This window comes from Rosa rugosa, chromosome 4 (assembly GCF_958449725.1).
Source record: "Rosa rugosa chromosome 4, drRosRugo1.1, whole genome shotgun sequence".
NCBI lineage: Eukaryota > Viridiplantae > Streptophyta > Magnoliopsida > Rosales > Rosaceae > Rosa > Rosa rugosa.
The window spans coordinates 30,709,864-30,735,507 of record NC_084823.1 but is presented as its reverse complement, the minus strand read 5'-3'; the positions used below and the strand labels follow the sequence as shown (position 1 = coordinate 30,735,507).

At 38.6% G+C, this 25,644-nt stretch overlaps 2 protein-coding genes and 1 pseudogene across 3 annotated transcripts; 2 read left to right on the top strand and 1 right to left on the bottom strand.

Annotated features, from left to right (window-relative positions):
- The first annotated feature begins 6,341 nt into the window (after window positions 1–6,341).
- LOC133742363 (actin cytoskeleton-regulatory complex protein PAN1) lies at window positions 6,342–15,532 on the top strand. Of its 2 annotated transcripts, none has more exons than XM_062170028.1 (13): window positions 6,342–6,718; window positions 8,260–9,322; window positions 9,987–10,205; window positions 10,288–10,514; window positions 11,488–11,562; window positions 12,593–12,664; window positions 12,751–12,849; window positions 13,171–13,242; window positions 13,323–13,437; window positions 14,021–14,089; window positions 14,248–14,545; window positions 14,625–14,706; window positions 14,799–15,532. In XM_062170028.1, the coding sequence occupies exons 1-13, from the start codon at window positions 6,581–6,583 to the stop codon at window positions 15,297–15,299; spliced, it is 3,030 nt and encodes a 1,009-aa protein (XP_062026012.1). In that variant the 5' UTR covers window positions 6,342–6,580; the 3' UTR covers window positions 15,300–15,532. The 2 variants fall into 2 exon arrangements, with proteins under 2 accessions (XP_062026012.1, XP_062026011.1); XM_062170027.1 differs by having other exon boundaries at window positions 14,622–14,706.
- A 781-nt stretch (window positions 15,533–16,313) lies between these two features.
- Window positions 16,314–18,436, top strand: LOC133744641 (putative pentatricopeptide repeat-containing protein At5g43820; annotated as a pseudogene).
- A 3,845-nt stretch (window positions 18,437–22,281) lies between these two features.
- LOC133744640 (NAC domain-containing protein 2-like) lies at window positions 22,282–23,565 on the bottom strand. The gene has a single exon (XM_062172714.1). The coding sequence runs from the start codon at window positions 23,563–23,565 to the stop codon at window positions 22,282–22,284; it is 1,284 nt and encodes a 427-aa protein (XP_062028698.1).
- Window positions 23,566–25,644: the final 2,079 nt, after the last annotated feature.

Here is a 25,644-nt window from a genome sequence, read left to right as displayed (position 1 = left end):
GCCATAGGTTGGGTACTGTTTGTATTTTTTTTCCCAAAAAAAAAAGATGAAAGGGAGAAGCAAAGTTGCAAGGTTCTAACTGGGCCCAAGGAGTTGACTCAACTTACTGAAAAATATAAAAGGAAATCTAACTGGGCCCAAGGAGTTGACTCAACTGATTGAAAAATATAAAAGGAAAGTGAAAGAGGGAAGCATGATTCGAACCTTGGATGGAGAGGTTGCGAATTAATGTGACTTCCGCTATAGCAACGCGACACAACATTGTAATTGAAAACACAATAACTATATATACATATATATACACAACAAAATCCTCCGTGGCCCCCCAGAGTAGGTGGCCTGAGACGGCCGCCTTAGGCAGCAGCCCTCAGGGCCGGCCCTGATATTTATATAGGCTCAAATTGGCTTACTAGTGGATTTTAATTTCAATGACAAAAGCTATTTTTTGGCCATGGTGGATCCCTATTGCTTTGGTCTTCCCTAATAACAACTCATGCTTTGGATATAAAGTTTCAAGAGATTTGAAGCAAGTTCTAGATTACATGCACAATGAATTGATCACACAATGAAAGAACTAGTGCATTTAGACTATGTATGCACTTTTTTTAGGCTAAAAAACTCATGTATATAGGCATAGATAGTTTTAGCAAATTTAGTCCACATCTTTCCCACATGAATACATCTAAAATCACACGGCAATATGACTTTAAATGCATGCGAGCACAAAACGCCAAATTCATTTATTAAATAAGCATTGATCTTTAATCACTAAACATGCTTAAAATCCATTAATCCATTTAGGACATAAGTTCAGTTTCATCATTGGAGGTTGTTTCACACCCAGAACCTCACAAGCAAGCCACCATTTTTTTGCTGTTTTTTTTTTCAAAAATTTTCAATTTTTATGGATTTTTTTTTTCAAATTGGTGTAGAAATCATCACTCGACATTTCAGTAACTCCTTTTGAAATACAACCAGGTGAGGTAGGAAGAGATTCTGGTGGAGCTAAGCTCATTTGAATACACTTCTTTCATTCAAACCAGACCTTAAACTCCACTCTACTTGTATGAGCCTAGTTGTGAAGAGTAATAACTAATACGGAACAATCATTTTATTAGTAAAAACAAGGATAAAGAATGAAATTACTTAGTCTTACACCTCACACCTAAACCTCAATGTGCAATGAACAATGGTGAAACAAAAACTAGGCATAAGACAACATGTTAATCAATTAACTACCACATACTAGTCAACCCAATTAATTGACCAACTAAGTAATAGCCTAATAAGCACCTCACACTTAAACATCATATAGTCCTTAATGTATTATGAAGCTATTAAGATCTTATAAATGTTTTGGGGGGCATGCATCATTAAGACCGCAACTAGCATTCAAAACAAGTAAAGTAAATACATGGTGAGAAAGTAAGGGTTGCCACCTCACACTTGAACTTTGGATAATTCTTTAAATAAAAGCTAAATCTTTTGTGTCTTATTCAAGGGTCACGGGTAAAATGATTGTCCAAAACTCTCAGAATCACAACATGTTAACACTTAAACACATAATTCATGCGAGGAAAGATTAAAAGTGAGAGTTAAGAAAGTGCAAACTCTTTGAAGACCCTCATTTAGCTCCATAATGCATATTTTTAATGGTGATATATAACCTAAGGATTGGGCCTTGCCATCCTTTAGCTCCATGTATAAAGAACCAAATTGATCTACAAGCTTGGACTCAAACACAAATAAGTGCTCTCAGACTCTTCATTCTTCCACTAACTCTCAAGCTTCCTCTCCCTTATTTCTTCTTCCTTTGGAATCTGCTAACACGGGTTTGAGTTTTAAGACATCAATGTGGTCCATAATGCTTCCTCAAATGGATGGAGGGTCTTTAAAGTATTTTACTTCCTCATATGTGTCTTTGGGTGAACTCTCTAGGAAGGGTTTGACCCGATGACCATTCACTTTAAAAGTGGTTTCATCATTCAAGTTCGTCAATGTCATGACACCATGTGTAAACACCTTTACAAGATCAAATATGTATAGATGCTTTGGTTTTAGACAAATCCAAGAAGCTATACAACTATCTTTACACAAAACTCTAAAGCTATGACCTAAACTATGAAAAACTAAAGCTATAACTAGAGAGAGGAGTTTTTGCCGAATTGTGAAGTGTATGGAATGCGTAATTTTTTTGCAAAGAGAGAGGATATGAGGTTTATATAGGCCAAGGCATGGAAATGAAGGGTGGAGATGAAATGTGATGAAGGGTGTCAATGTAATGGACAATGTGTGAAACATGAACAGTGGATCATGTCTTTGTACGTACCCATTTGGTGGACTTCCTAAACTACCCATAGATATTTTGATCTAAGAGAATAAAATAAGGGTAGAAGGGTAATTCAATACATAGTTCGAGACAAAGGTGATAAGATGTTACTTTCATGCTGGGGGACCATTTCTCCACTCACCAATTATTTGAAATTTAGATTAAAACAACATCATTTTCCCTCCTTTAGCCATAACGGCTAGTTGACCACTGGCCACCACCATTGACTGCTATCCACCACATTACTGGTCGGAAAGTGGCCGGAATCCGGCAATATGTATGAATTTTTGTCTTTTGTTTCTAGCAAAATTTCTTCATTTATTATTGCCTCCACCTTGACTTCACCCAAAAATGTGTCAAATCCACCATCTTGGTGCATTTTCGAGCATTCACTCACTTTCCTAGCATTAATAGGAAACGTAATATAGATAAATAAATACAAAGATTAAGCAAAAAGCGCAAGGTTAGGGGAATAATTACTAGGTGATTATGGACCTAACAGGCTTGAGGCGTAAATAAATGGTAGCTTGAAGAGCAATAGCAACATACGACATTGTTACCGTCCCAATCAAGCAAATTTAAGGAGAAATCGTCTTTGATCAAGATTGGGAGCATCCAAATGTTCTATGAGTCGGGGCTTCCTTACATTTTTGTACTCAGCCAAAGGGGGTGAGGAAATTTATTTTGGGGGGATTTGTGGTTTCTTATAAGAGAAGATCCTAGTCTGATTCATGTTTAACGTTTCAGCGAGAAGATACGTGACATCTTAAGAAAAACCTGACCTCTCCTTGGCTGTACTCTCTCCTGCCACTATATTGTTAGCGTAATCTAAGTCTAATGCCTCGCGATTCGGTATGAACATATCCAATTCTAAATTTTTCTTATTTCTTCCTATTTCTCCATATATACTTATTTGGGATACGTACAACTCCCAGATATATCGACCCAGAAGAGATTAACCAGGAAATGTAAATTGTACAGTAAAATTCAGAAGAAATTAACAATATGAAGAAGCATTCAATAATATACCACCCGAAATGTAAACTGTAGAGCGAATTCCAGGACGGGACAACCTAAGAAAAATCCTAAAAGTTGAAATTCAACAATACGAAGAACAATAAGCAAAACCCAAATTATAAATAGAAAACAATAAACAATTGAATCAATCAGTAATACACAATATTTCAATTCAATCGATACAGAGAGTAAGAGTGTGCAACAATGACGGAGAAAGCGAGAGAGTGAAAGAGAAAGCGATAGAACGAGAGTGAAAGCCAAACACTTATTATTTAAGCGGGATATAGCGGTTACATCAAGTACAATACGCGTTACGCATATTATTATTTTTTATGTGTAAATGACTTGTTTATTTGCTTATACTTTTAAACATTTTAAAATTAAATATGTAAATAAAAATGGGCAAACATATGATAGAAATTTTATGGATTAAATTCAGTTTACGGGAACTTTGGGCCTAAAATCAGATTGGTCCCTCTTTCTGAAAATCGATTACGATGGTCCCTATACTCTCAAATGACATCACCTGAGTCCAAAATTTGAATTTGGCTCGAAATATGACGTCAGCTACTGAGTTGGAGCCGACATGGGGGCCCACAATGAGGGCAAAATGGACATTTCAATTTTTTTAAATTTTTTTCTCTCTTTTTAAATTTTTTTTTCTATATATATTCTCTCTCTCTCTCTCTCTGTGAAGCGGCCATGGAAGCAAATAGAGCTTCCAAGCGACCTCTGGGCATCCGCACCCGTAGCCAATCCCAGATCCAGCTCCAGAGCACCCGCTCGGGTCGGGTCATCAACAACTTCCTCACTAGCTCTGAGTCGGACCGGAAAAGACCCAGACCCATCAATTCTTCCGACGGCAACGATGTCGTCTCCCTCGACACCTCCATGTCTGCCGCCCCCTTCACCGACACCTCTGTCTTCCAAGAACCCCTCAAGCAATTCCTCTGTCTTCTCTTACTCTCCTCCTCCTCTCTTTCTCCGCCGCCGCCGCCTCTCCGTCCACGCCTTCGACGACTCATCCTCTGCGACCAAACCAGACGAATAGACCGAAAATGGCAGCGTTTCGGCCCCCGAGGCTTAAATTGATGCCGAAAATGCAAAGCTACGACGGACAAGAACTATCCGAGCGGCAAGTTTCAGTTTCAGGAGGTAAGCCTCTGGAAGAGCTTCGTCATCAAGCTTCGGATGCTCATTGCTTATCCTTGGGAGCGGGTCAAGAAAGGAAGTGTCTTGACCATGACATTGCGTGGCGAGGTTTTGATCAATTCTCACATTTTGCTTTTGTTTTTGTGTATTTACAGTGTTCGGTGTTGAATTTGAAAGAGCTGTGGTTTTTGGTTTTCCAGATAGCTGATCAGTTAAAGAGCCGATCCTCTAGTGGATTATCGCTACCTCAAATTTGTGAGAATTTTGTGAAAGCAGCATATGATCCTCGAATTGCTAGTGTGTATCTTCAAATTGAGAGCTTGAACTGTGGTTGGGGTACAGTGGAATATGTTGTGAATTGTGATTATGGGTTTCGAACTTCAATTTGTGTTTGAAGATGTGCATTTGAGCTTATATGGATTGTAATTATGGGTTTGTAATGCTACTAGGCTAGTGATCACTCTGTGACATTTGCTTTTCTTTGTAATATGATATCAATGTTGTGTTTAGATGTGGAAATTGAGTGATACAGTTATGGGAATTGATAAGACTTCTTTGACGATGGTTGGTTTTTGATGGGTTCTGAAGAAGAAGGAGGAGGAGGAGGAGGATGAGGAAAGGGAATTGGAGGTTTAGAAGAAAACGAAGACATCTTCTTTTTTTTTTTTTTAAAAAAAAATCATGTTATTGTGAAAATGTCTGTTTTGCCCTTCTTGTGGGTTGCAAAAACTGAAAAGTGGGCCCCATGTCGGCTCCAACTTAGCAGCTGACGTCATGTTTCGAGCCAAATTCAAATTTTGGACTCGGGTGATGTCATTTGAGAGTATAGGGACCATCGTAATCGATTTTCAGAAAGAGGGACCAATATGATTTTAGGCCCTAAGTTCAGGGGAGTAAACTGAATTTAATCCAAATTTTATACATCTCGTTACCAACAATATTTTATCTTTAAATTATATACTAAAATAAAAAATTGTAATTTTAAGCCTTTTTTTTTTTTAAGGACAAGATAAATTTTATTACTAAGTACGGCGTCCCGTATTAGTTTTGGAGCGTTTACAAACCACTCAAGATGGACATTAGAATCAAAACTGTGACAACAAGTCTTGTTTTGGGTACAAAATAACTAGGCCTGGGATAAGTTCGGATCCCATTAAAATTACAAGGAACTGTCACCGAAACCGTTGCTATGAATCGCTTCGTGTTTGACAGTGAAAATTTCCAAAACCGTTTAGAACCGAACTGAGGCCGATCGGTTCGGTTGTTTCCATTTTTCAGTTCTAACAGCCACCACCAAAATGGCACAAGTCGCACTCCGAAGGCGGTGTCTCTCTCTCTTCGAGGAACCTTGTGTCACAGACTCACAGTAGGGACAAGTGACGGAGGACAGTAGGGACAACTGTGAATTAAAACAGTTTCATATTTCATAAATAGTACTTTTTAAAAGTGTTGTCAGTACATATAACAATTGCAGATTTTGTTTTAATCGAAAGTGGTTTCTAAAAGTAACATTTGAGTTGTTTCTAAAATCTGCTGCCAGTGACTAATAATTTTCAATTAAAGCTGTTTTAAATTTATTTACCCAACACAATATAATCTAAAAAGACAAAAACTGATTTTTTTTTTTATAAGCGAAGCAATCTCAAACGGGACCTAAGTTCTAAAAAACAACTTTCATAAGTTAAGAACCACAAACTTATCATTTAGTGGGCATATGTGGTTGCGTACGGAGAACATAGAATAAACCGAGGGTGAAGTAAGAATAGAAAAGAAAAACGGGGGCAGTTTCATAATATAAATATTTTCTTCTTGCAACGGAGCTAGTTATTACATAAAATAAACCGAGTCAAGTTCCCCTAACTGTAATTGCAATGAAAATTTTACAAACGAAGCTTACCTTTCTGGTCTGAAACACCACAGACCCAATTTCTCTCTCTCCCTCTCTCTCACCTCTAATCGATCCACCGACCAATCCCTCGATCCCACGCAGCCACAATTCGATTCGCCATTGCCGCCTGAGATTCAAGCAGGATTTGATTCGGTTTGGGGTTTTGGATGTGATCTGTGCGAAATCGGAGACAAATGGCGGCCGGTGCGTATACGGATCAGCTGGAAGCTTACTTTCGGAGAGCGGATTTGGACGGAGATGGCAGGATCAGCGGAGCTGAGGCCGTCGCTTTCTTTCAGGGCGCCAATTTGCCCAAACCAGTTCTTGCTCAGGTTCGTCATCCTTTGGCTTTAATCTTCGAATTTCATCCTTTGGTATTGTGGATTATTGAGCTGGAATATCGAATTATCGTAGTTGATAGTGAGTAGGGAGACTTAGAATTCTGTTCGTCATTTTCGAAGCCAACTTCACAGTGACTGGCTTGGAAAAATTGAAGTAAATGCTTGATGTAGGCTAGTTAGTTATATATATTACTGCATTAACGACGTGAAAGAGTTCGAAGAATCTTGATGCTGCTCGTGTTTTTGGAGCTGTTGCCACTGAGTCTATTGTTTCATTTGCAATTCGGTTCATTTTCGTCTTGATTCTATTTTTGTGGAGAAAATCTTCCGTGTAGAATAAGAGATAAAAGGTGCGAGGGAACTCCGACAGGAGAATTGGTAGATTTCTTTACAGTAGAATTCTGGATAGAAGACCTTGCATGACAAGATGTATAAAATTGCTCTACTTCGTCTGACACCCTCATGATTCTTCATGTTCCTCGCCAGCCAAACAACCCAAAATGTTTCCAACATAGCACAGCCATCAATCACCAGGCCCTTGCTCCAGAAAACACTTTTTTTTTTTTTTCACTTAGTAAAGCCTCACAAGAAGCCGGGATCACCAACCCAAGCCAGCCTCCCCAAACAACCTTATCCGCAAGGAGAAAACAAGTGGACTCAATTTTCCCATCGAAGCTTTCAGCATTACTTTCACATGGTACCCACTACTTAGGGCTCAAGAGAGATGCACCAGTAAGGCTTTCTCTTTTGCACCATGTCACACTTATCTCAGGCTGGTACCGTAGCCTTCCAGATTGCTTGAGAGGGACCAAAAAGAGGAGAGAGGCCATCCGTTAGTTTCTTTTTATAGGACTTGCTAGGAAAAAAAAAACGTTATGATTCTGCTTGGATGGGATCAACACAACTTTTCAGTAACTCAATGAGCTCATTCACTTAATCCCACGATAAAGCAACAGGGGAAAGATTCAAGTACCAGCGAGCAATGGATTTATGTAGGCAGATACTATATACTAGGAAACAAAGAATGATAAACTGTTTTTCGAGCCCATCTCTGGACCTCACCCTCCTCACTCCCCACCCAAAAACTGTAAAATGAAAAAGAATTTAGGCCTTAAAAGATATCTTCCCAGGGTAAGAGCAAAGAAAAAATCTGTTGCGTAAAGAATTGTCCAACCCCTACTTACCATTTAGAATCTTAACCCATTTTATGCACCCCATTTTGCTTTTGATGACAGCACACCAAAGAGAACCCCTTTCCAAACAAAACCTCCAAAGCCATTTTCCAAGTAAATATTTTTTCTCTTTGTTTCGAATTCCTATGCTTCCTCTAACCTAACCTTGCCACGACAAGTAGCCACATGTACGGGGATCTTTTTACGAGTAATAGATTAGCATGCTGCTCAGAACTGCTTTGGTATATATGAAGCCTTTGAAACTTTTCAATCCTTTTGCATTTTTATTAATTTCTTTTACTTCCTGGGTGAAATTTAAACTTTGATTTAGCTGAAGTGTTTTTTGTTTATGACTTGCAGATATGGATGCATGCGGATCAGAACAAAACTGGTTTCCTTGGTCGGCCAGAATTTTATAATGCTCTTAGACTTGTGACTGTGGCTCAAAGCAAGAGAGATTTAACGCCTGATATAGTCAAGGCTGCATTATACGGGCCAGCTGCTGCAAAAATTCCTGCTCCACAAATCAATCTTTCAGCCATATCTGCACCTCAAGCAAATCCTATGGCTGGTGCACCTGCTCCACAGATGGGTATGGGGATGCCACCAACATCTCAAAGTTTTGGGTTTAGAGGACCAGGAGCTCCTAATGCAGGTATGAACCAGAATTATTTTCAGCCACAGCAAAACCAGTCCATGAGACCTCCTCAAGGCATGACCCCTGGGATGCCTACTAGTGGATATTCCCGTCCACAACAGGGTGTGGGAGGTGGTATGGGGGGTCCCAATGTAATGAACTCAAATAATTGGCTTAGTGGAAGCACTGGTGCACCTCCTTCTGGTCCGAGAGGGATTAGTCCTTCCATGCCCTCATCTACAACACAACCACAACCTCCAGTGTCAACATCTTCCCTGGCGACAGTGAATGACTCTAAATCATTAGTTCCTTCTGGAAATGGGTTTGCATCCAATTCGGGTTTCTCAGGTGATTTATTTTCTGCAGCCCCTGCTCAATCAAAGCCAGGAGCTCCTGGGTCAACATATTCTGCTAGTAGTGCACCTACGCCATCAGCCATTGTTCCAGTTTCAAGTGGGTCCCAATCTTCTAGTAAGCTCAATGCACTTGATTCACTGAGTGCATTCACAATGCAGCCTTCTGGTGGCCAATTTCAGCGGCCCCAGGCACCGTCAAACTCAAGCCCGCAAGTTTCAGCTGCGGGTCCTTCCTCTTTTGCATCACCTGCAATTTCAGTTGGAGTCGGAAACTCTACTTCTGAAAATTCACAGCCTCCTTGGCCAAAGATGAAGCCATCTGATGTTCAGAAATATACAAAAGTCTTTATGGAAGTAGACACTGACAGAGATGGGAAAATCACTGGAGAGCAGGCACGAAATCTATTTCTGAGCTGGAGGTTACCAAGAGGTAAGGGTTTTCCCATTTGGATTAATCATAGACAATGCACTGGGTTGGATGACTAATCTTTGATTGACGATTTTGAAAACTTAGTAACTAACCTAGTGATTTCTTCTTGAAATTCAGGCCATCACTCTGCTCTTAAATGGTTTTTGTTTAAGTTTCTTGGTTGTTAGATCAAATTGGTAATGTGTGCCTCGTGAAGGGGTTGATTAAAATGATATCTTTTTGGTTGACTTCGGGATTGTAGGGTGATCTGGTGTGTTTTTATTATCATAACAGGAAATTCTTGGTAAACATCTCAGAAAGATAATGCTTAATGAAGTTTAGGTAGGGATTTGTCTGCTTTAATTCAGTTTCCTACTCTAATGCTGATTATACATCTATGTTTTTTTTTTTTTTTTTTGGGGATAGATGGGAGATCAAATATGTATGTATTTAATTGGGAATCATCCTAATTTTTTCATGATATAATATAATTTCTTGTTACTGGACACCTTAAGAATTTTCATTTACTTTTGGTACTTTGATTTTCGTCGAAGATGTTTATGACACCCTTAATAATGACGGTGTAGTAGAAATGAATATACTTTTACCTGAATTTGGAGAATCTTTCAAAAGACTTTGTTTGGTTCTGCAAATGCTCAATAATATCCATTTGGGTCTTTCACAGAGGTTCTAAAGCAGGTGTGGGACTTATCTGATCAGGATAATGACAGCATGCTTTCCTTGAGAGAGTTCTGCTTTTCTCTCTATTTGATGGAACGTTACAGGGAAGGTCGGCCTCTTCCAGCTACACTTCCAAGCAATGTTATGTTGGATGAGACACTGCTGTCAATGACAGGTCAACCAAAAGTGGGTTATGGAAATGCAGCTTGGAGTCCCCACCCTGGTAACATTTTGGGTTTCTTTTCCAACATCTTTTATTTTACTTAGATTTTTATGGGTGAGATATTTCTTTCTCTTGCATTTAGGCTTTGGACAACATCAAGGGATGCAAGGTTCCCAGATGATGCCACCTGGCACTGGTTTGAGGCCACCAATTCAGGGAAACGCCCCTCAGGCTGATCGTACAGTGCAACCGAATCAGCAAAATTTGAGGGTGCCAGGGATGGAGGGCTTGGCTCAAAACCAGCTTGACAATGGGAAGCAGGATTCAGCCAACTCAAGACCTCAAGACCCTAACAGTGCAGGGAAAGAGGCAAGTTCCTTTGTGCTTTTAGTTATCACTTACCACAATCTTGCTTGAAATGTATATCAGGCCCTTTAAGTTTCTGCAGTCTCATTTGGGAGATAGGATGGGGATAAGATGATGTTATTAAAGTAAGAATAGTCACTAGCCAGGTTTTGTATATCCTAATGAGAGTCTAGCAATTCCAGATTAGGATTTAGTCCTAAATAATTTAGAACCGCACTGAGAGGCTGGTCATGTGGTCCTATTGAACAAACTACCTTGCTCTTCCTTTTGTCAAGCAACTTTTTCAAAAAAGATAGTCAGTACCACAGAGATACAAAGCCCAAGGTTTGAAAAAATTCTGTAGGCCTTATACTTTTTTAGACAGAATGAACTGAACTAACACCTTTGGAAAAAGTGACCTGATGCATCCCAACTAAATAGATATAACCGGAAAGTTGTTAGTTTGAGTCACCTGCTATACCCTCTATGTCAATTATTATTCAAGATATTGGTTGAAAGTGTAGATGAAGTGCAACAGTCTTGAAAGTTGCACACTATTAGAATAATTGACTTCGGTCTCATCATATCATTTAGGAGTGACATTGTTTCGTCTTATTGGCCAACGCTCGATGTGGTGTTTGCTTGGCCTTGCGCTAGCATTAGATTAGCCTTGGTATTGGCTCTGCCCTAGGTGTTTGCTTGCCCTTGGCGTTGGATTGGGCCTTGTGACCCTGTGACCCTGGCTTTCACTTGTGCATAGACTGGGATGACCTTTTCTCATTCTGAATCTTTAAATTTATAATTTTAATTAAACTGGCTCGGCCTTTTGCTTAGGCTATGCCTTGCTAGTTGGCTTCCAGAAACCTCGATATTTTAGTTGACTTACCACATTGTTTTTTTCCCAATTCCTTTTTTTCTTTTTTTCCCAAGTCCTATATGTGCCTTTTGCTTACTTCCTTGCAAATCATTCATACTTATATATCACTGGATTTGATAGGTTGAAGAAACTGAGAATGTGATTTTGGACTCAAGAGAGAAGATTGAGTTCTATCGCACGAAAATGCAGGAACTTGTAAGTAGCTTCTATCTTTCTTTATTCCTGTCTTCCTTGTCATTAGAGGCATGCTGTTTAAATTTTGCTAAGTAAAAAGGTTCAGATATATATATTTTTATGCTGATCTATAAAAACGGATGCAAGAACAATTCAGGCCTTGCTCATGTGGTTGGGGTTTCAGTTTACCTAACTAGCTATTTGCTAGAGTTTTCTGCCTCCTAAATATTGTAGGGTTAGCGAAGGTGGCCCTCAGCCTGTGAATCGGGGTTGAGGATTTCTGGGTATCAAAAACTAAGTAGTTGAAATGCATGCTGGTTCACAGTTTATCATTATTGGGTGTCTAGTGATTCTGTAATGTTGGTTGACAGCTTGAACATACCCTAACACACAGATGCTAATTGATTTGGTCATCGCAAACCTCTTAGTAATCTTTCTATGTGAGTAGGGTTTACCTGTTCGCTGAACTGATGCTTGAATTATCTCATAAAGTAACTTAAGTAATGAGATATAAGTACATTATTTCGTTGCCTTTGGTTGCTTGAACATACCCTAACACACAGATGCTAATTGATTTGGTCATCGCAAACCTCTTAGTAATCTTTCTATGTGAGTAGGGTTTACCTGTTCGCTGAACTGATGCTTGAATTATCTCATAAAGTAACTTAAGTTATGAGATATAAGTACATTATTTCGTTGCCTTTGGTTGCTTGAACATACCCTAACACACAGATGCTAATTGATTTGGTCATCGCAAACCTCTTAGTAATCTTTCTATGTGAGTAGGGTTTACCTGTTCGCTGAACTGATGCTTGAATTATCTCATAAAGTAACTTAAGTTATGAGATATAAGTACATTATTTCGTTGCCTTTGGTTCCTTGTTTGGTTAACTAGCTGTCTAGATATTTCATCTAGATATCATATACTTTTTTTTTTTTGCCTCTTTCTTGAACAGTAGAATTCTGGTCATAGCTGACTCTTCTGTGCTTCACCTTTTTTTTGTTTGGGCAATCTTCTGTGCTTCATCTATTTTGTCATTTTTGCTTACAGGTTCTGTATAAAAGCAGATGTGATAACAGATTAAATGAGATCACAGAAAGGGCACTGGCAGACAAGCGTGAGGTATTTGCTAATTCATACAGAACCATAATGCTCTCATTTGGCACAAGTGGTATCCCTTTAGCTTGTCCTAACAAGTGATAGTACAGGCTGAACTACTGGGTAAGAAGTATGAAGAGAAATATAAACAAGTGGCAGAAATAGCATCTAAGTTAACCATTGAGGAGGCCACGTTTCGTGAAGTTCAGGTAATACCATTATTTATTTCAAGTGGGTAGTAACTATTATCTTCAGTTTCCATGTTGTGAGCTCAGAACCATGCCATTGTTCCGCGCATGAACATGTCTGTCATTTTCCTTCTATCTGTTTTTTTCCAAGCTTTATTTTCTACATTCTCTTTATGGGTGAAGGTATTACAAATTAGGACATCCTTAGATCAGTCACATAGCTGCAAATTATTGTTGATGTTTTGTTCTGTGACTGTCTAGATGTGTATCTTCTTTGAATGACCTAGTGTTTTATTCATGAGAAAGTGTTTCATTATTTTGTCTTCACTCGATTCATCTCAGGAGAGGAAGATGGAATTGCATCAAGCAATTGTTAGAATGGAGCAAGGAGGTAGTGCTGATGGTATCCTTCAGGTACACCCTCTGCCATTAGCTATATGGGCTTATTACTATATGTTAATTTGTTTACCGCTGATGGATTATTGCTGCTCTAGGTCCGAGCTGATCGTATACAATATGATCTTGAGGAGCTAATAAAGGCTCTTACTGAACGTTGCAAGAAACATGGGCTAGACATGAAGTCAGCTGCAATAATTGAGCTTCCAACTGGTATGCAGGCTCTCGTATCTTTCCCAACCTTTGTTCTGTGTTGTTTCAATTAAGCAAGGACCCACACTGGAGGAAAATGCCATACTATGCCCAATATCTGAATATGTCTCCAAAAATGGATATCTCAAAGTTTTAAACTAATAAAAGTTAGAAATGAGGGAAGTTGTGAGAAGAACATGGAAATTGTAAATAAAACTTTAGGAGAGATATCTGAAGAAACCTCATTATGTGATGGATGAGTGATCTAGGATGAATATGATGTGCCTGACAAACAACGATTATAGAAATTAACATAATTCACCTCTGTTTTATACAAAATTGTTTCAATACATGCATGGAAAATTGTGAAAGTAATTGATTGCCTTGGCTTCATCATTTCTATTTGTAAAGCCATTGTACCACAAAGGATAATCATGAAGGAGACCTTAACTTTTGGAGCCAAGGCAGATAATTTTTAAAGAATGTGACTATATTGTTCCATATGCACTCATTATTCTTGAAAATTACCTTATCGCATTTCATAATAATTTGCCTTCTTATTTTGGTTTTATTCCATGACATTTTTCATGTGATGGTTCTTAAGGTTGGCAACCTGGAATTCAAGACGGAGCAGCTGTTTGGGATGAAGATTGGGACAAGTTCGAAGATGAAGGTTTGTCATAAGTTTCGTAGTGCAGATTTTCTTGTTACTATACCTCATGATTGTTTTTTTCTTCATCTCTTTTTCCTATTTGATATGCAGATGCACTTTAACCAAAATGTAAAAATACTTGTTCATTCTTACTAATAGGAGTTCCAATAACTTTTCAGGATTTGGCAATGATCTCATAATTGATTCCTCAACAAAATCTGTCCAGAGAGAAAAGGCTTCCCCAGATCGTAGTTCAACTGCTGATTCATCATCGGTTACTGATGGAAAGTCAGGAATTTCTTACAGCAATGGTGATCATGCACATGAAAGTGAATCTGTTTTCACCCACGGTGAAGATGAACATGTAAGAAGTCCCAATGGCAGTCTAGCTGGAAGGACTGCTGTAGACAGCCCGTCTCGAGACTTCTCAGACATCCACTATGGTAAAAATTCCGAAGCAGATGGAGAAACACACGGGTAGGTGTTAATATAATTCTCTCCATGCTATCTGTTTATGCTAATGCTGATTGATACTTTGTATTTCTGGTGACAGAAGTTTTGATGAATCGACCTGGGGTGCCTTTGACAATAATGATGATATTGATTCCGTTTGGGGATTTAATACTGACAAGGGCAAGGTGAGACTAACATCTAAAGTACTGCTCTAGCTAGTGATTACAAGACAACAGCAAATGCATTGATGTTTCCCATATATGATGTCAACTTGCAGGGCACAGATTCTGAGAAGCACAGAGATTTCTTTGGATCTGATGACTATGGTGTCAACCCAGTAAGAACTGGATCCCCCAATGCAGATACCGCCTTTCAGAAGAAGAGCATTTTCTTTGAAGACTCTGTTCCTAGCACACCAGTCTCGAGGTTTGCCAACTCGCCAAGATATAGTGAGGCCGGGGATCACTACTTTGACAATTTCTCAAGGTTTGATTCATTCAGCAGCAGGCAAGACAGTGGTTTTTCTTCTCAACCTGAGAGGTTCACAAGGTTTGATTCCATGAATAGCACTAGAGATTTCGGCCACTCGAGGTTTGATTCCATAAGCAGCAGCAAAGACTTTGGCCAAAGTCATGGCCACACAAGGTTCGATTCCATAAACAGCACAAAAGATTTTGGTTTCGATGACACAGATCCATTTGGCTCTTCTGGCCCCTTTAAGGTCACATCAGAGAGTCAAAATCCAAAGAAGGGATCTGATAATTGGAATGCTTTCTAACCGGCAATCCACTGTATTATCTGTACCTCACAAAACCCCCATTTTTTTTTTTCCGTTCTTTTTCCCCATTTTGTTCAAGGCTTGTGCATTGTAGCCAATTTTGTGTGTTGTATAGCTTAGAGACAATGCCGGACATACGTACTATTGTTTGTATGGCCTTATTGTATTAAATTGATGGCAATGTACTATTTGATGTATACGAAGATGAAAACGAGTAAAGTTGATTTTTGTTCTGTTCTTTTCCCCCAATAACAAGTTCTCCAAGTTTTCTTACGTTGCAATTTGCAAAACTATTGAATGCAGATGGGATTACCCTTCTTTTGGATTGATGGATTCCATAAGCTCTTTCACGTAGATGTGATTATCCCATATGCTGTATGCTCTAATCAATTTCATATGGCTAGGAAGTTAAAGAATGTGTCATAAGACGTCAATGATGAAATCTCAATAGATTTGCCAGAGCTGCAATATTGAAACCAGTTTCACTATTTCAGGCTGAACTCCCAAATCCAGTCATCGATTTTGGGGTGGAGGCATGTTTCGAGGAAGTTTGAGCATGAGAACTCCAGAAGAAGCTCCTTTGTTTATTATCCAAGGCATTAGTGACTTGAGGGGGGCACTTGAAAGAAGGGGGGCACTTGAAAGAAGACATTACATGATTAGGTTTAGGTATATCGCATAAAGTTGAGCTGGTGAGAGTGACTCTAACAACTCTAGCCAGACTAATGTTTCTCCAACCACTCATAATTACCAATATTTGTTCTATGTTGGATTCCAGAGATATTAATAATATCACTTTTTTGGGGTTCTAGATCATCCTGGCTTGGAGTTGATTGATAAATATGCTATGTGGGTTAGTGATGAATGGTGAAACGTACTACTTGGGCAGATAGATGGATTCCTGGTGTTTCTGGGATTATGCTCCACGCTCAGCATTTGGCTGCTTCCATATAAAAAATTTACTGATCTGGTGGATTGGGTGAAGTTATGCTGGAATTTGACCGTCACTTTACAATGGAGGACGCTATTAATGCTACCGAGTCCATCCCACTAGCATCTGCTTGGGTTGATTTGGCCCTATGAGAAATCTGGGAGTTTACCAATTAGATCTGGTTACCATAAGAGTCATGGTGGCAGGCTTAAACCCTCATTGCATTGTTAATTCTAAGGTCTGGAAGTTTCTTTGGGAGTGCCCTGGAATTCCATAGGCTAGTAATTTTCTTATGGAGGCTTGCTATGATTCTATTCCTTAAATGGTCAATTTGCATTCCAAGAGCCCTGATTGCTGAAAGAAACCAAGTCTCTCATTACAGGCTTTACTCTGCAACTGGAAGCTTCTACTGTCATCAAGGGTCTTTCTTTAGTCAAGGAATGTGCTTTTCAGGAAATTATCATTATTTCAGCAGTCTATTTCTACACAGAGAGGATGGAGTGTGCAATACCCAATTACCAAGATCCATCCCTCTTTTAACTTGACAAGCAAGCCAAGCCACAGCTGAGTTTGAAGATCTCTCAAGTCTTAACCAAATTCCATGGACAACAATGAAGCATATATAAATTGAAGTCTTCTAATGTCCTTGAGAAGAGGGTAGATTTCCCAGGGGATCTTCTGAGACTGATTATTGATAGCCAAAAGCATCTGTTCAGAATCAGTTTCAATAATGAAATCCTGGAAATCATGTGATTTTGCCAACTTCAGCCCCTCCAAAATAGCAGAAGCTTCAGAAACAATGGCATAATTTGAAATAACAGAGATAGTGGAGCCTGCCACCAATTGCCCCAGATGATTTCTAGCAAAAATACCATCTCCTGCCCTCCTTGTAACATCATCCCAAGCACCTTCACAATTAATTTTAATCCTTCCAGGACAAGGAGCCACCCATTTAGAATCATCAGAGTCTAAGATTGGCAAAATAGCACAAATATGAGCAGAAACTTTAGTAGTATTGAGGAATTCAGCAATGGCGGCTCCTATTCTATGAATAATGCCGATAGGATTAGGGGACAAATGCTCATAAACAATTTCACATCTCGCTTTCCAAATATTTCATAATGTAAGATCCACCCAACACATAAGATATTTTGAACCAGATTTAGAAGATGATAGTTGTGTGAACACCTTTAAAAGCCAATCATCCAATGTAGTCACTACTGCAGGATCAATTTTATAACACAATGGAATGCCAAACCAAACCTGGTTTACCCAAGGGCAAAGAAATAGAACCATGCATGTTCCACTGATTCTGGAAATTCCTTGCAGATAGGACATAAAGGATTAGATACCACCTCCTTCGAATAAAGACCCTTCATAGTTCATAGTAAGTAGCAAATTCAGACAAGCTCTCCATAAGAAATGCTGTGTTTTTTAATTTGGCAATTCAGAAGCCAAATGTAGCCAAACATGTTCATACATACCATATAATCCTCAGAGCATTGGGTCGAAGAAAGTTCTTTAATTATATGATGCAAGTGCATACAATACAATGTAATGATCTCTAACTTTATCTCTATTGGGAATATTAGATGAATGTGTAAACTACTTCAAGTGTATGTCGAGTAATGGTTGTGATCCAAATGTTGATACTTATACCAAATTGATTGCTGGTTTCCTTAAAGCCCGGAAAGTGGCAGATGCACTGGAGATGTTTGATGAGATGTTAAGTCGAGGATTTGTTCCTACGATGGGGACTATAACCTCTTTTATGGAAGCCTTATGTAGCTATGGTCCACCATATGCTGCTATGATGATCTACCAGAAAGCAAGAAAGGTCGGATGTAGAATATAATTGACTGCTTATAAGCTATTGCTTATGCGCCTATCTAGATTTGGTAAATGTGGAATGTTGCTAAATATTTGGGATGAGATGCAGGAATGTGGTTATGCTTCTGATATCGAAGTTTATGATCGAGTATGCAATCAGTGGACTTTGCAACATAGGGCAGCTTGAAAATGCTGTACTTGTCATGGAAGAGTCTCTACGAAAAGGTTTTTGCCCAAGCATACCTATAGCAAACTAAGTAAACTTCTTGCTTCAAATAAGTTAGGGAGGGCTTATAAGCTATACTTGAAGATTAAAGCTGCTCGTCGTTTTGACAAGACACAGAGAATTTGGCGTGCTAGGGGATGGCATTTCTGAATTGACATCTCAGTGTTATTGACTTACCTGCTAGAAGAGTGGTTGTTCTAGTAAGTGCATGTGTGACACTCCTAAAGAATCGAAGAACAGCTCGATCAATCCAAAGGAAAACTCGGTTTGCTGCAAATTTGGCATTCAGTGTCCGAATCGTGATTGCTATACCTTTCTGGAAAGGGAACGACGCCAGGAACAAAACTCGTCGCTTTGCCATGACGTGTGGGCTTTTTCGGGCTTTCGGGATCGTTTCGGGCCTCAAAACTGCGTTTTACTATTTTTCAGAATTTTCGGATTCAAATTGGATTTGTTTTGTTTTGACCCGTGGGCTTTAGAGACCCTAGGGTTTCTTTTCTCATATATAAGCAATCTTAAATGGCTGCAGAATCTATCTTTTATCATATTATCAATCAAATTGAGAGTTTTTCTCATCTATCTCTGGTGGACTCCAGATTTATCCTTTTAGGGTTTATTGCTTGTAAACCTAGGTTACTTTCGACTGCGTCACATAAACTATAATTTCTGCATGCAGCTGGTATATTTGTCTAGGACTCTAGGTATGCAATTTTGTATTAACTGGCTTTTGACTTTTGTAGGACATTGTATTAGAGATTGGTTTGATAATGGAGCTGACATTTTATCAGGTAAGATCTTCTTGTATCTTTAATCATCGGTAGTTTTCATAATAGCAACTCGTCTTTGCAAGTTTCTCACATGGAAATAGATGGGGCCTCAAGTCTGTTTAAAATGTCTGGGGCAATTCAATTTTATCTTCATGCAAGCTGTTTTAATTTGAAGCTCCGATTTAGCAAACTTCAGACTCAAGTTTTGTTTCTTTTGCTATCAACATGTACCAAGATTTATTTTTTATTTTTATTTTTTTGGGTTGCTCCCTCAGTCACACTGTAAAAGGGCTCTTTTAAGTAGCTTTGAATTGCCAAAAGAAGTGGAATTTTTTTCTTTTTTTCTTGGATGTATTTGAATCTTTTGTTCTGATCATGAATGCCTTTACACATTTCACGTTTGTCATAACCAAATTATTAATTGCAAGCAGATGACCATGCTCAAACATTAACCAACTCCAAAGAGATAACCATGCTAAAATCTGGCTGGCTGATCGAAGATGCTTCCATTCATAACCTTGAATGGGAACTTTGCTGCAGATTGCCAAATCATGGAATCTGTAATGATGGAAAGTCTTGAGTAAATCCTCAACAACCAATACCTCCTCTCAATTTGGAGTTGGTCGTAAGCTCTTAACTAGCTAGGTTGTTGGGTAAGGGTTGTAATAACACTTGTGGCTGAACCATGTTTCCAAAGCTTCATATCACATAGCAATTAAAGCAAAACCAAAAACTGTCATTGAATAGGCTTGTGAAGTTAGTTTTTTTTTTTTTGGTCACTATCCTGTAATAAATCATTATCAAGCAATGATGACGCTAGTTTTGCTTGGAGACCAAGAATTCTTGGTCCTAGGACGACAAGATCAAGCAATGAGTTGAGGGATAAGATATTCTGTTTAACAGACAAGGTGATGGAAAAAGATGGTCAGCATAATCATTCAGGATATTTCCTCATAGAAGTAAGAAGTTGGATCCATTCAATGTTTAGTTTCAAATGAAGATGGTCTTTCCACTTAATTCTAGTAAATTGCTTATTGTATGTAGGATACATTCTACAACGATCTGAGGGATCCTTCTGCTTTTTCTTATAGTGGATCTATATTTGATTGGCTTAGAAATTCAAGAGATGATGCTCTTAAAAACTAAAAAGTGGAGTGTGTCTTAGCTGGAAAATTGCAAAAGAAGAGAAAAGCAGTTGTATGCAACATAACTGGCTCAAAATTGCCTCAGTTCCAAGGTGATGATATGCACAAGACACAGTTTTGCAACTTGAAATTTCAACCTGCTGATACGTCACCAGGTACACACTTCTATTGCTTTTTCATGCCCTATAAATTATGTCGTACTTACATAATTGGCTCTATGTGAACTTCATGATTGGATGTATTTTCAATTCAATTTGACTGCTTTAGGTCAATTTCTTATAGAATCTATCAGTTTGTCAATAAACCAATCTCCCTCCTCAAGGGTGGTTGGGTATGCAATTTATTGTTAGCATTTATTTTGTCCCTCTCTTATGGTAATGCCAATGGAAGTTTTCAGCAGGTAGGCAGTCGTTATTATACATTTAACAGTATAACAATGTACAATTTTATATTGTTGGGAAATAGAACATTACCTACTTATACTTTTACCTTTTGCGTTATTGCATTGTTTATGTTTCTATGGAAAACCATAAATAAAGGTTGTAGACCATGCAACATTTGAAGTGATATCAGTAATACGACAATGTATATAACGAGCATGAGAATCAATAATACTAACATTAAGAATTCTAGATTTCTGACACAAGATAATACTACCACACTGACCGTCGTTTATTGCATTGCTAAACTGTGGTGACATGTCTAGTTTTCTTTGCACACAATTCCTCTCCGCTCGTGTTTATAGTTCTGTTCTTATAATGTGGCAATATAACTAATTGATTTGGGGACTTTTACTTGGTACCAGCTGACGGCAGACACAGTTGTGATTAATGACATAAGGTTGCTTCATCTAGATCGAGGATATACAGAACAGGGCAGCTTATCCAATACTCTTATTCTAATTGAAGCTACATGTACAGGAATATAGTGTAGGATTGTATAGTGCTACGTACAAAGATGACTATCAATGACAAATGGATTCCAGAGAATCCCTGCTACTTTTCCAATAATTGCTATTTCCTTCTTATCAATGTAATCTGAAAACAACGTACGTTGAGGTTCATAGTTATGTTCAATTAAGAGCGTAATTTGGTTTTCTTTACAAAATGATACAACCGCATTGTATTGTTGTCTTTGTAAGGTTGGGAAGTTTTCAATAATCGAGTTTCCATTTGGGAGTTTTGGTTTCATTAATGAGCAACGTATGAGGAATCTGTACAAATTGAAGGGATTGGGAGTTCTCTATTCTAGCCAATTTAGAGCTTCATTGACTAAGCTCATGCAATCTAACAAACTTGAAGTCTTCTAAAGCTAGCCCTGCATAAAGAGTGGATCAACCCAAAGAACCAGAAGAGAGGGAAGTGAAGAATGAATTTTTTTTGTTTTGTTTTTTTTACCTCTTTTATCTCCTTCCAACCCAATTTTAAGAATGATTTTTACCTCTTTTATCACCTTCCAACCCAATTTTTTCTTTCTCCCTTTGATAATTGTGGGTTAGAAGTTGGTAATCCTTCATCAAAAGTAGTCTAATACAAGTACAAGGTGATGTAAGTTTTGAATTATCTTTTAAAGACTAGCTGCATAAATCTTGAGATTAGTAACCATGCCGTCTCTGCTAACTTCTTGCGGTGCATGAGATCAAGAGGAACAAAACATGTCCTCGCAAATAATGTTGCACCTACTAGTAAATTTAACCAATTGCAGGTAATACGATTTGGAGTCTAATCAAAGCTTTTATCCATTTAGTTGAATATGAAATATAGACTCATTGTTCATTTTTAATGAAAGTCATTTTTAATGAAAGTCTGAAGATTGAATATATATGAAATATAGACTCTTTGTTCATTTTTAATGAAAGTCTGAAGATTTCATTAATGTAAGACTTTCTTATAGAAGTCAGAGAACGCAAATATCTGTGGCCTCGTTAAAACCTTTTCCGAGTAAAACCCATTTGGGATAAAATCTTAGACAAAAGAAAGAGTACCACGCGTTCATATATACAACAAATTAAAACAAAATTTATTGACATTGTTGTCAATTAATCTTAATAGCTAGGCTATTTTCATGCTAATATCAGCTACGATCACCATTGCATGTCACTCCAAAGCAAATTGTTCTCCTCAGGACTAAAATTGATCGACTCCAACCAATCTGAACAATATTCATCAGCTGTCTTTTGTTGCTCAACCGTACTTGGGACCTCCACCAAAGACTCAACCCAGTACGCACCATCCTGAAAGCCAATTGATCCTCCACACACATTATTGCTTCCAGATGGATCAAGGCAACCTTTTCCCGAGGATAAATATGGCATATCATTGCAACCATCATAGGCCGCAGACATGGATGATGTGGGAGCATGAAGGGTGCTCTTTTCCTTTTCTTCAGCCATATCTATATTACTACTCTCACCATTAAGAACTGATTCGTCCTTTTCTATACCCATTTCTTTTAAGAGTTCCTCCCAGAGAAAATCTTCCTCCGGCAGCATATTAAATATCCCATGATCGTCCCCGAATGAAGGGCCTGCCTGCATCTCGGCTAATGGTTGCTGTCCACCATTTTCCTCACCTTGAAAGCCAATTGCGTGAGCTTCTGAGGGTGCATTATCATCTTCAAAGCATTCCAATGACTCTTCTAGTTCAGCTGCGAATGCAGCATCATCTTCTGATGGCATTGTTAGTGGTGCATTAGCAATGGATGGCACCGTTCGTTGCCGCTTCTCTTGTGGCTCAAGCAACTCTTCTTGCTCCCTATTTGAGTTTTCTCCATCATCCAAGGCATAATTGTTTTCAAGAACCTCTTCCTCTTCACGTTGCTTTCTCTTCTTTTCGATCTTGGTTTTGGGTTCACCATTCTTTCGTAATAGACAAAGAACATAGTCTTTCACTATTTGTTTCTTGTCTATGAGTGATCGATCAAGGTAGAACTCATACAAGATCCAACAGCCATTGTGCACCGAGTCTTCGTTCTTGTAAGTATATCTTTTCTTCAAGCCAACAGCACGACCAGTTTCAACAGATCGTACTGGCTTGCCGGAGTCGTCGCCCTTCCAGGTGCCACTTCCAACATTCCGGCGCACACGCTTGTCTGTGGAACTCATCTTCTTGTGTTGGGTGAAGAAGTAGATGTCCTTGTTGAGCCTCAAGTTGTGTGGTCTTTTGGTCTTGAAGGCCTCCCATATCTCCCAAGGTTCTTGGTGACCGTAGAGGTCGCAGTCGAACACCACGCGGTTTCTGCCGGGCACGTTCTGTCCGCTCAACATGGGCTTGAGATAGAAGAGAACTAGTTCATCTTCCATGGGGCAGAACCTCTGGCCAGGAAGGTGATTGCGTCTGCTCTCCTCCATCGAAAAGTCTTGCTGCATGTTTATCTTGCTTTTCTTGGTTTCGGAAAGAAGTGTTTATGGAAAGAAGATGAGTAGCTAGGTTTTGATGGATAGAATTGTTTCTGGAAACAAGACTACTCTTGATGGGTTTGGAAACTTAGGGCTACAGTTTATAGAAACTTACGGCTTCGTCGCTTCGATCAGTTTATATAGAAACTTGGGGCTTCAGTTTTTGAGGAAGGTTCCCTCTTGAGCACGACACTAGCCTATGAGCCAACACGTGTCCTAACCTTAAAACTCACCGCCTAGCATCTAAAGATTCCTCCAGCTCACTCCTATTCCAAACGACTACATCAAGTATTGAAAACGACATACGCAACCATGATCCTACTCACCAAGCTAAAACAGTGAATCATAACCATAGTGCAGCAATTAAGATCAAAATATAAGGGTCCTAACAATGAATATTCCTACCAATATTATACCATACAAGATGTCTCTAACGTACGACTAAGCTCATTGTGGAGAATTAATTGTGAAGTTTTGATGAGTTCGGATGGAAAGGACGTTGTAATATATGATCCCACAGAAACTAAAAATATAGGACTGTACGTTTTTCAGTCTCGTGCAGCAGTAGCATGTGTACTTAGACACTTTAGGTTTACCAGAATTAATTCAGTAGCAGAAACATATTAAAACCCAAGATTTATTAACAGAATGAGAGTCTTTTGTGATCTGTTAAAGTTTTGTGTACCACAGCTTTGAATATATTTCTGAGTTATGATGGAATCAAGTTGTACCTAATTAACATTTTTCTTCTTGTTGTTGCTTCTTTTGGGAATTCAAGCAAAAGAAGTTTATATTGAGTTTTGGGCAGAAATAAAAGACCTATGGAAATGATTATCAACTTGAGGAATGTTAAATGAATAATTTTATCTTCATATATCATCAATAACTGATGTTGAGTATACATTCATAGCTGGAAGGCTGTCTGTAGACCTAAAAGTATGGGTGGTTTAGGGATTAACCAAACGGCAAGTATGAACCAAGCCATGCTTGCCAAAATAAGCTGGAGATTAATGTAGAATAATGATCAAGGTTTATGGAGCAGAATTTATAGAGCTAAGTATCTTCATGATCATTCTTTATTGTCTTCTAATTATTAAAAGAACCCCAAAATTGCTCCAGTACATGGTCTGGGGTGGTGTTTTGGGGATGAACTGTTAAGACTGGGTTAACAATGGAGAACTTGGAATAGTGCTCTAGTAAATTTCTGGAATGGTAAATGGAGCTGTGCATGAGACAATTTGCTCTAGATGCCAAGTATGTTAATGACAGTGTCTGTTCAGGATTTTCTGCAAAATGGTAAATGGATTGCCTATATTTTAAGAAATTATCTTCCTCCATCCCCAGGTTATTAGTCATATTACATGCATACCCCTTTCCTTGAATCATTCTAATAATGATAAACTCATTTGGGGAAGTACATCTTCTGGTATATATTTTTTTTCAGTGAAATTAATCTGCATATTACCAATTATGTCAAGGCCAAGATCATTGTGACTTTACATGTGTGTTAGTATAGGTAATTGTATTGTTGGCATCTGGAATGGCTAGGATGAAAGTACTAGAATGGCCTAGGCATCCGACTTGCCTATTCAGTTACCAATTATGTCAAGGCCAAGATCATTGTGACTTTACATGTGGCAGCAAAATATGGTCTTTTGCTATACCTCCTAAACTGAAGATATTTATTTGGATTATTGTTCAAGAAAGATTGTTAAACAATGCTCACAGGTTTAGAATACATGCATATTGCTAACTCTGAAAACACGGGACACTTGCTGCGTGATTTTAGATATGCTCAACAGGTCTGGCATGCTGTTACCATCCCTATTACAACGTAGAATACTTTTTCCATGGGTTGGAAGGAGTGGATTACTGCTAATTAGAAGCAAAAGGGGTGCTTATAATTAATTTTTTAGAAACATGCAGTGGAATACTTTATTTGTTTTGTGCTGCCGGTATATTTGGAAATAAAGGTGCAAGGGGATCTTTGACCCTGCTTTTCATGTTCCTCATAACATTTCTGACGTCATTATGAATTATATATGCAAC

Excerpts from the sequence above, each read along its gene's own strand:
- LOC133742363 (XM_062170027.1), top strand. The coding sequence starts at position 6,581 with ATGGCGGCCGGTGCGTATACGGATCAGCTGGAAGCTTACTTTCGGAGA. Across the intron at positions 10,515-11,487 it reads CTAACAGTGCAGGGAAAGAG|GTTGAAGAAACTGAGAATGT; the intron begins GCAAGTTCCTTT and ends TGGATTTGATAG. Across the intron at positions 14,546-14,621 it reads GCAGATGGAGAAACACACGG|AAGTTTTGATGAATCGACCT; the intron begins GTAGGTGTTAAT and ends TTCTGGTGACAG.
- LOC133744640 (XM_062172714.1), bottom strand. The coding sequence starts at position 23,565 with ATGCAGCAAGACTTTTCGATGGAGGAGAGCAGACGCAATCACCTTCCT.